Genomic DNA, 13,957 nt, shown 5'->3' with positions numbered 1-13,957 from the left:
AGAAACCTCTTGATAAGGGTGAAAGAGGAAAGTGCCTCCTTGTTGAGCTAGAAGCTTAACATCAAAAAAAATGAACATCTCACTAACTAGTCCCATCACTTCCTGGCAAACAGAGAGAGAAGAAATGGAAGCAGTGTCAGATTTTGTATTCTTGACCTCAAAGACTACTGCAGACAGCACCTGCAGTCATGGAATTAAAAGACATTTGCTCCTTGGAAGGAAAGCTATGGTAAATATGGGCAGCATACTAAAAAGCAGATATCACCTTTTCGACAAAATTCTGCAAGCTATGGTTTTTTCAGTAGCAATGTATGTCTATGAGAGTTAGACTATAAGGAAAGCTGAGTGCCACAGAATTGACTCTTTTGAATTGTGGTACTAGGGAAGTTTTTGAGAGTCCCTTGGACAGCAAGGAGATCAAATCAGTCAATTCTTAAAGAAATTAATTCAGACTATTTATTAAAAGGTCAAATACTGAAGCTGAAGGTTAAATACTTTGGCCAAGTAATGTAAAGATAGGACTCATTGGAAAAGACCTTGATGTTGGGAAAGGTTGAAGGCAAAGGGAAAAGGGGATGGTAGAGGATGGGATGGATAGATAGTGTCATGGAAACAACAGACATGAGCTTGGACAGACTTTGGGATGTGATGGAGGATGGAAGGACCTGGTGTGCTATATTCCATGTGGTCATGAAGGGTCAGAGGAGACTGAACAGTAGCAACAAGCTCACCCACCTTCCATCTGAACTGCTCTTCTCTCCCCAGCCATACCAAGTGACAGGACTACTGGAGCAATCCTGTGAGGGATAGGAAGAAGCCTCACCTCGCCCTCTCCCATATAGCAGCCAGAGCTGAGGAGCCCAATTAAGCAAACTTGAGCCTGGGCCTCTGGCTGCCACTTCTCCTTTATCTTTATTCTCCAGATGGTGCAGAGGATAGAGCACCAGTGCAGGAGTCAGGAGGACCTGAGTTCAACTCTCACCTCAGACACTTGACACTCACTAGCTGTGTGACCTTGGGCAAGCCACTTAAACTCTAATTGCCTCATCCTGGGTCTTCTCCAGTCATCCTGATGAATATCTGCTCATTGGATTCAATGCCTCTGGAGGAGAAGTGAGGCTGGTGACCTGCACAGTTCTCCCTCACTCAAAACAAAGTCAAATACAAGTTATGTCATCATTTCTCTGATGGCATGGTCTTCTTTGGCAACAAAGGGCGAACCCCGCCCCCCCACCCCACACCCCACCCCCCACACACATAAGTTCATCACTCTTGTAAGTCTGAGAAGTTCATGGATCCCAAGTTCACTGATCAGGGCTGACCCATAGCCAGAAGAGTTTTCGCGTCAGAGAGGGTATCATTGATATCAACCCCTAGATTGACTTGCCAAAAGACATGGATCCAAAAGGAATTGTTAGGATAGTTCAGAGCCTCCCTGCCTGGCACATTAGATGCTTAATAAATACTTATTTACTGAGACTAGAAATGCCTATTCAGCATCTAACCAAATGCTTTATTTATTTTTTAAAATGATTTGTCTCTCCCTCCTAGCAAAGCACAGTGGTAGTTATGTTTCTGAATCCCATTTTAAGTCTTTGTTAATGCTAGCTTGTGAGAGCTTTTTGAGCTAATCATTTCTTTTGTGTGTAGGAAATAAATAGTTACTCTTTATCTGATTCATTGACTACCTTTCTACTCCCTGCTTTTTAGGAAGTTGTTGTACATGAGCTAAACTGTGGGAAAAGGAGTCTCACCCTTTATTTAGGCGATCAAGTTCCCTCCAAAATGAACTCAAGCACCACACATACAAGTCCAGAGTAGAGGGGTCCTTTACTGGAGAAGAACAGGATGTGGTACCCTAGCCTCTTACACCCAGCACCAATCTGTAGTTGTTAAGAGTGTAAAGGCTCCCAGACTGGGAACTCAGGGCTTCAATCTTAGTTCTAGGTGCGTTAATAGCTGCTTGGACTAGGCAAATCCTTTGCCATCTTTGGGATCCAGTTTTCTCATCTTTACAATGGAGAGGGAAGGGAACGCTGGCCCAGATGAGGGTAATTAAGCATTGGTTGCACAATAGTGCTGTTCAATTAAAAAGAGATCTGTATTGGCTGTGGACTCGGATCTTCTTCTAATTCAGTTAAATTCCAAGTGTGTGGCAGTCCCTATGTGCCATCTCTAGCCATCTCAGTGGTGCCTCAATATTAGGGAAAAGCTTCAGTTCTCCATTTCTTTAATTCCTTCAATGTTCTCAATCATTTTCCTCTTCATTCAACTTCCCTTCTTCCATTGCCTGAATGTATTTATATTCCTTTTTAGTCTCATTGTAAAATAACTCTTCTCCTGGCTCTAAAGTCATCTATACCCTTGGCTCAGCCCTTTCATGATATTCCATCAATCAGACCCTTTCTTTCAAACATTTTCAATCTCTCTTTCTCTTCTCCTCCCCGCCCTCTCAGAATCACAGTATTTGAGAGTTGAAAGGGATCTCATTGGTCATCCAGTCCCACCTATGCAAGGGAGTAATCCTCACTATAACATATTTGAGAGCATCCAGCCTCAACTTGAAGTTGACTAAGGTAGAGATCCATCACCTCTTGAGGCAGTCCATTCCATCTTTGAACAGCTCTCATTGTTAGCAAGTGTTTCTTGTAATTAAGCCCTCATTTTTCTATCTATAACTTCCACTCATTGTTCTGGGGCCAACAAGATTAATGTAATCCATCCTTTATACAACAGGACTTCAAGTATTTGAAGACCACTATCACCCCATCCTTCCTCACCACCCCTCTCCACAAAATCTTCTCCATATCTTTGAACATCCATTGTTGCTTCAAGGAATCCTTATATGTCATGGACTTACAGTAGTTCATCATACCATTCGGCCTCCTCTAGATACTCAACAAAAGTTTCTTCTTATCTCTGGCTTTTCATGTCATATCACTCTTCTGCCACTGTCTCCTCCCGTGGCTCATGTGCTCCCCTTTCTCCTCGCCAAGGCTTATCCCTCTGCATGTATAGCAGATTGCATCCTATCATTTCCTCATTCTCTTCCTCTCTGTTGGCTGCCTCTCTACTTCATGCAAACAAGTCTTCATCCTCAAAAACCCCTTACTTGATCCAACCATCCCTGCTAGCTATCATCCCATATCTCTACTCTGTTTGTGGTCAAACTCCTTGAAAAGTCAGTCTGCAGCCTGTCTACACTATGTTCTTATCTCTAGTCTGACTCCCACTTCATTCAAATGCAACTGCTCTCTCCAAAGTTACCAGTGACCTCTAAATGGTCAAACTGATAAATCGAATTCCCTTTCTCAATTCTCATTCTTGCCTTTTCTTGTTCTCTCACCCTTCTTGATCCTTGACACTATGGATCACCTTTATTTAGTTGGTATTTTCATGACACTACTATCTCCTGCTTCACCTCCTACCTGATCAATATCTCCTCAGTCTTCTTTGCTGGATCTGTATCCAATTCATACCTACCAAACATGGATGTTCTTGAAGTCTCCATCCTGGGTTCTCGTCTCCCTCTGTACTATTTTGCTTGGTGATCTCATCATCTCTCATGGATTTAATTACCATCTCCATGCTGATTCTCGTTCTACTTATCCAGTCCTAATCTTGCATTTCCACATGCTTATAGACATTTTGAACTAGATGTCCCACGGGTCTCTTAAACTCAACATGTCCAAAACAACTCATTATTTTATCTTCTGCCCCCCTTCACCTTCTCCTCTTCTGAACTCCATTACTATTGAGAGCACAACCATCCTTCAGTCCTCAACTATGCACTTTCCCCTTTCCCCCCAACATAGCTAGTCATTTCTATCTTCTTTTGCACATTCTCCCTTTGCTTTTCTGACACCAAAACCACCCTAACACAGTCACTCATCATTTCGTGTCTGGCCTATTGCAATAGCCTGCTGATTGATCGCTCTCCCTCAAGTCTATTCCGACATCAGTCCATTTTTCACTCAGTCATCTAAGTGCAAGTCTGAGCATTTCACTCACACACATACACACACACACACACACACACACACACACATGCACACACACACACACGCTCCAATTCAATAAACTTACGGCGCCTTATGACCAAATATAAGTCCCCTGCTTGGTGTTCAAAGGTCTTCATAACTTGGCTCCTTCTTTCCCTTCTCCCACATACTCTGCAATCCACTCACTGGATTGGATCCACTCACAATCTCACTGACTTCCTTTCTTTCCCTCACACACTACTTCCTAACTGAGCATTTTTACTGGTTCTCTCCCATACCTGGAATTCTCTCCCTCGTCATATCCATCTACTGGCTTCCTTTAAATTCCAGCCAAAATCTTGTCTCCCCTTCCTCTGCATACTATTCCCTAATTCCTGTCTCTCTACATATTATTTGGACATAGTTGTTGCATCTGGTTGTTGCAAACCCCTGTGAGTTACTATCACGCCCTTTTTTGTATCCTTAGTACTTAGTACCTGGCACACAGTAGGTGTTTACTAAATGCTTGTTGACTGACTTATCAATGAATTTCTTAATACTTTGTGTTCAGAACTGAACACAACACTTTAGATAAGATCTAATGAGGATGTTCTACAATGGGACTCTCATTTTCCTTTTTCTAGAATGCCTTTCTTAATTCTATCCCCTCAGCCTACAGAATATGCTTAGGCTTCCTCTAATACATATGGTCTAACGGGGTTTGCAACATAAAAACCACTATGCCCAAATGAGCTAATAGATGAATGTGGCAGGGGTGATGGTGGGGGCTACACTATAGAGGAAAAGCAGTAGCTCTTCTAGAAGATGAGATTTTCGCTGGAATTTGAAGGAAGCCAGGAGATGGATGTTCTCTTCTGACCCTGCCACTCCCCATCAGCTGTCATCTTCTCTTTCTCCTCTCCTTCACTGCAAAGCTTCTAAAAAGAGTAGTCTCTGCTTCCATTCACTCACTTCTCAACCTTGGACAAGCTGGGTTTGGACAATTCTTCCAGAACTGTGCTCCCCAAAGTTAATAATGACATCTCTATTACCAAATCCAGTAGTCTTTTTCTCTAAGACCTTCCTCCTGGCAGCTAAGAGCTGAAAGGGGTCTCAGAGACCATTTAGTCTAACCCACACCTGAGGAAAAACCCCTCTACAATATATCCAACAAGTTGTCATCCAGCATCAGTTTGAAGACATCCTGTGAGATTACTTTTCAGGGCAGCCTATTCCATTTTTGTGGAGTTCTCATTTTTAGAAATTTTTTCCTTACATCAAATGGCCTCTCTTCAACTCCCCGCCTTCCCCTTCTCTGTACTCCCTCCCCTTCCTTGCTCAGCATACAGGGGCACCCTCTTTCATGTGAGAGCCTTTCAGTTACTTGAAGTTGGTCAAGTTTTCTCCAACTGAACCATCCCTGGTTCCTTTCACTCGTCCTCATACATGGCATGGACCCAAGGTCCTTCATAATTCCAGGTGTTCTTTATCTTATTAAACCCTTCTTAAAATAAAAGGCAAAGGGAGTGTGAGAACTGAATAAAGTATTCTGGACATAGTCCAACTGGGTGCGTGTGTGTGTGTTCATCCTTCGTTGCTGAAGAAGACCATGTCATCAGAGAAATAATGACATGACTTGCACCTGACTTTGTTTTGAGTAGGGGAGGGCTGTGCACGTCTCCAGCCTCACTTCTCCTCCAGAGCCATCTGAATTCATCAGGATGACTGGAAATGACCCAGGATGAGACAATTGGGGTTAAGTGACTTGCCCAAGGTCACACAGCTAGTGAGTGTCAAGTGTCTGAGGTGAGATTTGAACTCAGATCCTCCTGACTCCTGCACTGGTGCTCTATCCACTGCACCACCTAGCTGCCCAACTCCAACTGGGACAGAACATAACAATGAAATCAGACAACCTTCAATAACCTATTATATGACAGGCATTATGTTGGGCACCTCAAGTACAAAGACAAAGAAAACTACTATTGTTCTCCAAGTGCTTCCTATTCTGTGCCAGTACTTCCCTCATTCTGGACACATTCTCCTCCTTGATATAGCCTAGGATAGTGGTGGCTTCTGGGGTTGTCTCTCCTCTGCTCATCTTTGAGTCTTGACACCTCTGCAACATCTAACACTGTGAACCACTTACCTTTCTTGACACTCTCTAATCCTTTGGCATCCTTGACACTAAATTCTCACAGTTCTACTGACTGTTCCCTTCCTGCAGTTCTTTCTGTCCCTCCAAGTGCTGTCCTAGACCTCTCCTCTTCCTACAGTTCCCTTGGTGATCTCATCCAATCCCTTGGGTTCCACTATCACCTCTCTGGGGATGACTCCAATGACTAGGTTCAGCCCCAATCTCTTTTATGTACTCTAGTTCAGCATCTTGACATGCCTGCTGGATAGGTCCACAAGGAAGTCTCAGGAGCATTTCAAAATCAAGACTTTTAAATAGAGGTATCTTCTTCCTCCATACCCATCAACCCTCATTCTGTTAATGGCACTACCTTCCTTCCCTTTCTAATAACCTTGGTCAACTCAGATTCCTCGGTTTCATCTTTTGTTTCTACATCTTCAGTATCTCATGTCTGGGCCCTCCTTTGCATTCTTATAAAACTACCCTAGTTCAGATCCTTCTCTCTCATGAGGTAAGCCAGGAGTTCTTATTCTAGGGTATTTGTGACTTTGGTTTTTCATTTTTACAATCACATTTCATTTTGATCATTTTATTTCAGTATAATTGGTTTCCTTTAGAATCCTGTGCACTTTCTACATTTAAAAACATGATGTGGAAAAAGGTTTGCTAGGGATTCACCTGATTGCCAAAGGAGGTCATGACACAAAAAAAGGCTAAGTATTGCTGACCTAGAGAATAGTTAACATCCTAAATGATCTTCCTGTTTCCACTATTACCTCTACTTCAAACCATCCTCCACATTATTGTTCTAGCAATTGTCCTAATGCAACCTGCTACTCTTTTACTAGAAAACTTTGTATAAACTCCTGACCCTGGCATTCAAGGTTCCAGTCAGCTAACAGTTAGCTTGTGCATACTTATCTCACATGACTGCCCTTACTTTGCATAGTCTGTATTCCAAACGTAACTATTCTTTCCCCTGTTCCTAATCCCAAACCTAAATGCCTCAGATTCTAACTCTTCTTCTGCTGCCTATATGTCCTTGCCCATGTTCTTCACCTGTTTCTTGAAGGAACTCTTTTACCCCTCCCTCATCTACTTCCATCGCCATCTTTTGAAGCTCCTCCTTTTCTTCAAGGCTGGACTTGGTGACATTCGCACCATGAAGCCTTTCCTAACCATTACCACCATCCTATTCTCCAGGGATTCTCTTCAAGCTTCTCCAAGTTTTTGCCCAGACCTCTCACTGTCTCTTCTATGGTAATTATTTATGTATTTCCACTCTTCCATCCCCAAATTACATTATTGTAAACTCCTTGGTCATTGTCCCTAGCACCTACAATAAAAAATTACTTGAAATCTGACCTTTTACTTTTAAGTCTTCAGTTCCAAACAGTAAATTCTCCACTTTTTCCTATTTTAACCTGGCACTAGAAAAAGAAACAATATGGTAGAGTGGATAGAATCTGAAATCTTGAGCTAGGAAGCCTTAGGTTCCAATTCCACTTCTCATATTTACTGTTTGGTCAAGAGTAATGGTGACATTAATTTCTCAAAGAATCAGGCATGTCTTCACTGCTGGTGGCAATCTTATCTTTGACAAAAGCCCCAATCCTTAACATACTGAGTTTGGGAGAGAGAAATGTATATGATGTACATATTATATATGTATGCCAAATGTAAAATGAAAGCATATATATGTGTGGGTGTGTATTGCACCTGTGGTTTCACTGGCACAGAGAATTCTTGGTATGGAAACACCCTCCACTGGTGTTAGCCTGCAACATCCGGTGTTGAATGGCTTGGGGGACTGAGGGATCCAGTGTCCACACAGTGGGTATGTCTGAGGAAGGACCCCAAAGTACATAGGCCTGACTCCCAAGCTGGCATTCTATCCACGCTGTCTCTTATCACATATACTTACATGTATGTTTTGTATGTTCTTTACTAAATGGCAGAATTTGTATACAGTCAGTTATAGTTGTGTGGAGAAACTTTCCTTCTGCTCACAAAACATATGTGAGCGTCCTGTGAGTTATCTCTACTGTGGTCAGTCTGTAGGGGCTTCAGTCCATCCATTCAAACCCCACCTTGACAAGCATGTCATCCCAGGATATTTGAGTTGTTAGAGAAAAGGGATAGAGTTTGCCTAAGCTTAAGCACCACATGTATGTCACAGAAGGAAAGCCTAAGCTGTATTCAAAAGATTTATTGCACCAAATGCCACAGAGAACTAGATCAAAATGATTACACTTAAAGCAGTAAGAAAAAATGTCCACACAGTTGACATTGGTACCTAATTGACTGATCAAAAAATAAGATCCTTTCAGTCTGTCACAAAAGAGATGCAATAGCAAAATCCAGAATCTTCTCCTGTTTGCATAACCAGTGAAGCTTCAGTACATCACATTCTTTCTTCCAAGATGCATGGTTCACTGTTCAAAGTAACATTCAGCAGGTTGGAGTAGGTGCAGGAGCTCTGATCCAAGGTAAATTTATACAAGTGAGTTGTTTTTGTTTTTTAAGTAATAGCCAAATGTACATCTTTAATAAGAGTTCAGGTGTAGACTTTCCATGCTAGTAGTGGAAAATATCCATGGGGGGAAAATACTCTCCAAAGTACAAGTTAGTGGCAAAAACTACACATTTAAAAGAACTTCAGGGTTCCTTTCTATTGGGGGCTTTCACGGACAATGGCTAGCCCAGGTGACTGGAATGAAAAGCTAGAGACTATACGTTTTATAAAATCTCAGTATTTCATTAGAAGAGTCCAAACAGCAGCTAAGTCACATTGAATGCTCTAGGGATTTTCTCCCCTCCAAGAAAGTTAGGTTTGAAAAATATGGGCTTGTAAAAGTCAGTAATGTGTAAACAGCAGTTTCATGGGATGTGAAAAGATTACAATCACTTTCATTAAAAAACAGCACACTTCGGAAAAATGGATTGCAGCCTGTACAAAAAGCTATTGTAACACTGATAAAAGAATAAAACGCTTTGGAAATTTTGCAGATTTTTCAGCTACATTTTTTTTTTCATTTCACCATCCGTTTTAAACACATGAAAATTCCTCTTACATTCATGTTACTTATCAATTTATTAAAAAATAAAACTGACACATGCTATCAAGCAGGCCATCACTATGACATTTACACACACCGTCTGCTCCGTCATGCCATACTAACTTGCCTAGGAAGCAAGAGGCTACAAAAGTTACACTCAACAACAGGTAAGACTTACAAAGTTGAAGAAGCCCTAAAAGGTGGAATCCTGTCAACTGAGGTAGTTTTTTTCTTTTTCTTTTTGAAGTGGGGATGGCAGAGAGCAAGGACTCTCCTGAGTCTTCAGAGTAGTTAGAATAAAGCCACTGGCTTAAAAAGAAGTATTGATTTCAACACAATCTCACAGGTTTCTGTTCTGGTTTGGAAAGAAATTGAATAATAAGACAAAAGGAAAGTGTGTGTTTTTTCTTAATGCAGTATCTGAAAATAGCAGCAGTAACATTCTAGGTCTGTTTGTGGAGGCAACAGTTGTGAGGAACATGGACTGACTGGAATCCTGAGAGTGGGGGAGACAAAACACCCATAGAAAATCCACCGAAGAGTTGGTTTTTTTTTTTGTTTTTAGCACAGACACTTTACCAAACAAGACTATGTAATCTGGAACTTAAAAATAAATTAAGAGGGTAAATACACCTGCTCAAACCAAAGGGGGAGGGTAGCATTAAAGCTGCTGGTGGCAGTTAAGATGGCCCCTTTAATGTTTGGTTGCATTCAGTGGGCTTGCTTTTCAGAAAGTCACTATGTACACACTGCAGTTATACCAGTTAGTGTCTACTGTGCAAAGGGATTTTAGGTGAACCCTGCAGGGGAGGGGATCAGAAAATGATCGAGAAAACAAATTGGAAGACAAAGATGAATGAATGGACAGGACAGGCAGTAAGAAAGCATCAACTTGGCTTCTTTCCTGAGAGGGTGCTGAATAGAAATGGTCGAGCCAGGTGAGCTGCATTTTTTCTCACCTAAAGGCTAGCAAGCAGCAGTTATGGTCCCATGAAGCGCTTAAAAAGACAAAGCTCGAAGTATCTCCTCAGGAATCACAAAGGTATAAGAATAAAAGAATAGAGCTTTGCTCTTTGAAATGTTCATACAGCGTGGAGATCAGAAAGCAGAAAGAAAGTGCCATAATGAGCTCGTAAATATTTCACATGTCAGGGAAAGACAAAAAGCAAGCAGTTGCCCATCCCTAAGAAGAAACTCCACCCCACAACTCTCCTCATACTACTGGCTGGCATCCTCTTTAAAAAGAGAGTGAACACATATCCATAAAAGAATAAAGCAAAGGCCTGGCTCGCTGACAACGTGGCAGAGAAGGCAGCCGGGCCTCAGAGATTAGGCTCTTAACTGTTCTGGGTGGTGTGTGTGTGTGTGTGTGTGTGTGTGTGTGTGTGTGTGTGTGTGTGTGTGTGTGTGTGTGTGTGTGTGTGTGTGTGTGTGTGTGTGTGTGTGTGTGTGTGTGTGTGTGTGTGTGTGTGTGTGTGTGTGTGTGTGTGTCCGTGTGTGGGTCCGTGTGTGGGTCCGTGTGTCTGTGTGTGTGTCTGTGTGTGTGTGTCTGTGTGTGTGTCTGTGTGTCTGTGTGTGTCTGTGTGTGTCTGTATATGTGTGTGTGTGTGTGTGTGTCTCTGTGTGTGTGTCTGTGTCTGTGTGTGTCTGTTTTTAATTATCTTGGCTCCAAACTAGATGTTACTGAATTGCTGTTAGGAAGAATGAAAAGAATAGGGAGTTAATTAGTTTATAAAACTAGGACCATCTTCTGCTAGCATGCCTAACTCTAGACTGGGAGCGGGAAGAAGGTGAATAGATGCTTTTTGATTGCTTTGACTACAATGATTACTTTTGGTGTTCAATGCTTTTCTAAAATGCCCCCTATTATCTTGGGTGTCTAATTTTTCTCATATACTACTTAGTGGATAGTAAACTAAGATGTCCTTTTTGGAAAAATGTCAACACAAAGCATAGTTATTTGAAACACCAAAGAAATTAGTTAAGATTTAACAACAAGGGATTTTATATGGAGGTACTCTATGAGTGGGGAAACTTCAGAACCAATTACCCAAAGGTTCTTATGGGAAGGAGGAGGAAGTAGGGCGTTAAGAGACAGGAAGGCACAGACATGATAGTGCAAAAACTTGGTAGGATTATAATAGGATGTTCGCAAACATTATTTTTCAAACATTATTTTTCCCCCAGTCATTTTAAGGTCTCATTTCACAAAAGGCCAGCTGTCTCATTTAAAGTGTAAAGAGGGTCACTTCTAAACTGTTAGAGGAAGAAAAAGATTTGGGCTGGAAGAAGCTACCCCCCAAATCCTCCCCTGAGTTCCCAGCGATAACTTGGGTAAATGGCCTCTCTTGGAAAAGGCAGCTGAAAACACTAAAGCACGAGGTTGTAACACAGGGTTGTGAACTGAAGACTTGATTGCTGCCGAGGACATCTCAATCACATTACCATGTTGGATCTCTTCTCAGGTTTCTTGAATCACTGTGCCCAGGCCATTCCAAATCCGAGTCAGGTTTGCATCTGAAACAGTATCACCTCCCAGAAGAAATTAAAACGACAACTAGTCCCTAATAGATTCCATTGTCCCCACAGGCATCCTCATTTGTGTTCATTATCAAAACAGCAACAGTTGGAGCTATCAGAACTTCTGAAGGCAATAAAATCGTGGCTTTCCTCCTCTTGCCTTGCAGGAAAAAAAAAAAAATCCCAGCAACCAATCCCTGCAGAGTCCTTGTTCTCCCCACACCCGTACAACAGGCCAACATGCCTTGTCCAGCTCAGACAGCGTCTCGCCTCCTAGCTGGGTAACGCTTGGCTGTAGGAATGTTCTGTACACTGGGCAGCTCCCTCCTCCAAAGTCAGTGAGGACAAGAACCAGCTGGTCCGGCTAGTCCATCTTTCTCTCCAAGTAACACAAGCCAGTTCAAACTGAAAGTCTAGCATTTGCTGTAGTGTTTATTTTGCCTTTAAAGGTCACCTTCTCCTGTCAATCCACAGGTGACTAAAGTGTTAGAGAAGAACCTGAATGTCATTAAGTCATGTAAACCAAAGTCTTCCCAACAGGCAGAGGTGGAAAGTCTGTCTTCATGATAAGGCTGCTGGCTTGCCTCTGCCATGCTCCTCCAGTCCAGTGTCTCTGCATTCCTTGTTGCTGTTTTTTTGTCCAGAGGACAACTGTCTGGAGCTTAGCTTATAGGAGTATTTGAGCAACATAAGGAGAGTGAGTGCTAGCAATAGCAGTCAGCAGAGGCAAATCATTAGACTCAATCCTGAAAATATAAAAAGAAAAAATAACATTTAAATAGAGAACAAAGGCAGCATTCTACTAGAGAGGGATATGTCATCCAGAAGCATTCAACAGACTGGAAATATTCAGGCATTTAAACAAACACTATCTAGAACAGACCACTGTCTGTTTGCAAAGGGAAGCTCGTGCTTGTTCGTATGAACATTTGTATAGCTAGGTCCCAACTAGATGAATCCCCTTAAGTCCCCACTACGTATTTACATTGGGCTGGAACTAATGACCGTATTTTACATAATTATAACTTCAAAGAGTGAGAATCTGAATACATGTGAATAACTGTACAGATACTTCCAGAAACTTCTTATTCCTCATCCCCTGTTTCTGTCAACGGCATCACCATCTCTCCTGATCTTCCAGGCTCATCTTCTGTTTCAACAGTTCTATTTTCCAAATTTAAAGTCCAGTTTGCTTGATAACATCTTATTAACCTAAATTTTAAAAAAAATCTCACATCCCTCAGTATCCTTAGTCATATTACTGATTTTGTGTTCTAATAGACTGGATCAAGACAGGGAAAAGAGGCATTAGTTCCTTCAAAAATTGCAGGGAGCTGCTAAATACAGGAGCTGACTCAGATCTTTACTGGGTACACAAGGTAAATTATTCTCAGGTCAAGTGATGCCAAGAGACACATGAGTAAAGGAATATCACATCTTCTAATGGACAAGACCTTGCCCACCCATCTGGCAGGAGAGTTGAGGGTACCATATGTTCTTGGGTCAAAGGCTACCAAATATCTAAGAACTTTCTCAGTCTCTAAGATTGGTCAGAGATTTGTCAGAGACTGTAAACTCCCAGAGAGTAGAAACTGTTTCATTCTCTCTATTTGTAAAATCAGCACAGAGGCTGGCACACAGTTAGCCTCTGCCTAGACCAGTCCCTTCACTGGCATAATGAACTCCTGGGCGAGGAAACTCCTTCCACCAATACAAATTGGCACCTTCTCTATAACTTAAGAGAACTGGTTAAAAAACTTGCTCAGGGTCACACCGCTACTACATGTCATCCTATGTCATCCTGGCATAGGATGGGGGCCAGCTATCTAAACATTATACCACTCTGTCCTTAATAGGCAATTAATGCTTATTTGTCGATCAATTTGTTTCAGCAACTATTGGCAGATCCAGCAGAGAGGACAAAAATCACTTAGTTTTTCTTGTGCTGTTGGAGAAAAAGAAAGTAAGGATAAGGATTCCCAATTAGTTGGCCCACAGAGCACTCTACAGGTGGAGATCAAAGAGGAAGAGATGCTTCATTTCACTTTGAACTGTTTCTACCTCAATGACAGGTGCTAGATGAACACTTCCATAGACACATAAGGTACACATCTGGGAAGAGGAGAACGTAAGGAAACAGAACTAGGTAAAGTATTAATCTAGAAAAGAGGAATACACACAGAGAAAGAGTTAAATGTGGAAAATCAAACACCTCAAAAATAGGAATTATTTTTAAAAAATGAAATGTGTGAGAAAAACAT

At 41.8% G+C, this 13,957-nt stretch overlaps 2 protein-coding genes across 5 annotated transcripts in view; one reads left to right on the top strand and one right to left on the bottom strand.

Annotated features, from left to right (window-relative positions):
• SPMIP2 (sperm microtubule inner protein 2) overlaps positions 1 to 13,957 on the top strand; it is a 178,890-nt gene that overhangs the window by 156,794 nt on the left and 8,139 nt on the right. The gene's annotated exons all lie outside the window — the stretch shown is intronic.
• Positions 8,312 to 13,957, bottom strand: part of FNIP2 (folliculin interacting protein 2) — a 147,598-nt gene continuing 141,952 nt past the window's right edge. For all 4 annotated transcript variants that reach the window (XM_072621379.1, XM_072621380.1, XM_072621374.1 and 1 more), the window contains one exon: positions 8,312 to 12,442. In XM_072621379.1, the coding sequence (XP_072477480.1) occupies positions 12,364 to 12,442 (79 nt within the window). In that variant the 3' untranslated portion in view covers positions 8,312 to 12,363. The remainder of the gene's footprint in view (positions 12,443 to 13,957) is intronic.

The sequence above is a fragment of the Notamacropus eugenii genome, chromosome 6 (genome assembly GCF_028372415.1).
Source record: "Notamacropus eugenii isolate mMacEug1 chromosome 6, mMacEug1.pri_v2, whole genome shotgun sequence".
NCBI lineage: Eukaryota > Metazoa > Chordata > Mammalia > Diprotodontia > Macropodidae > Notamacropus > Notamacropus eugenii.
Note: the sequence above shows the minus strand (reverse complement) of the source record. Positions and strands in the feature narration are given on the sequence as shown.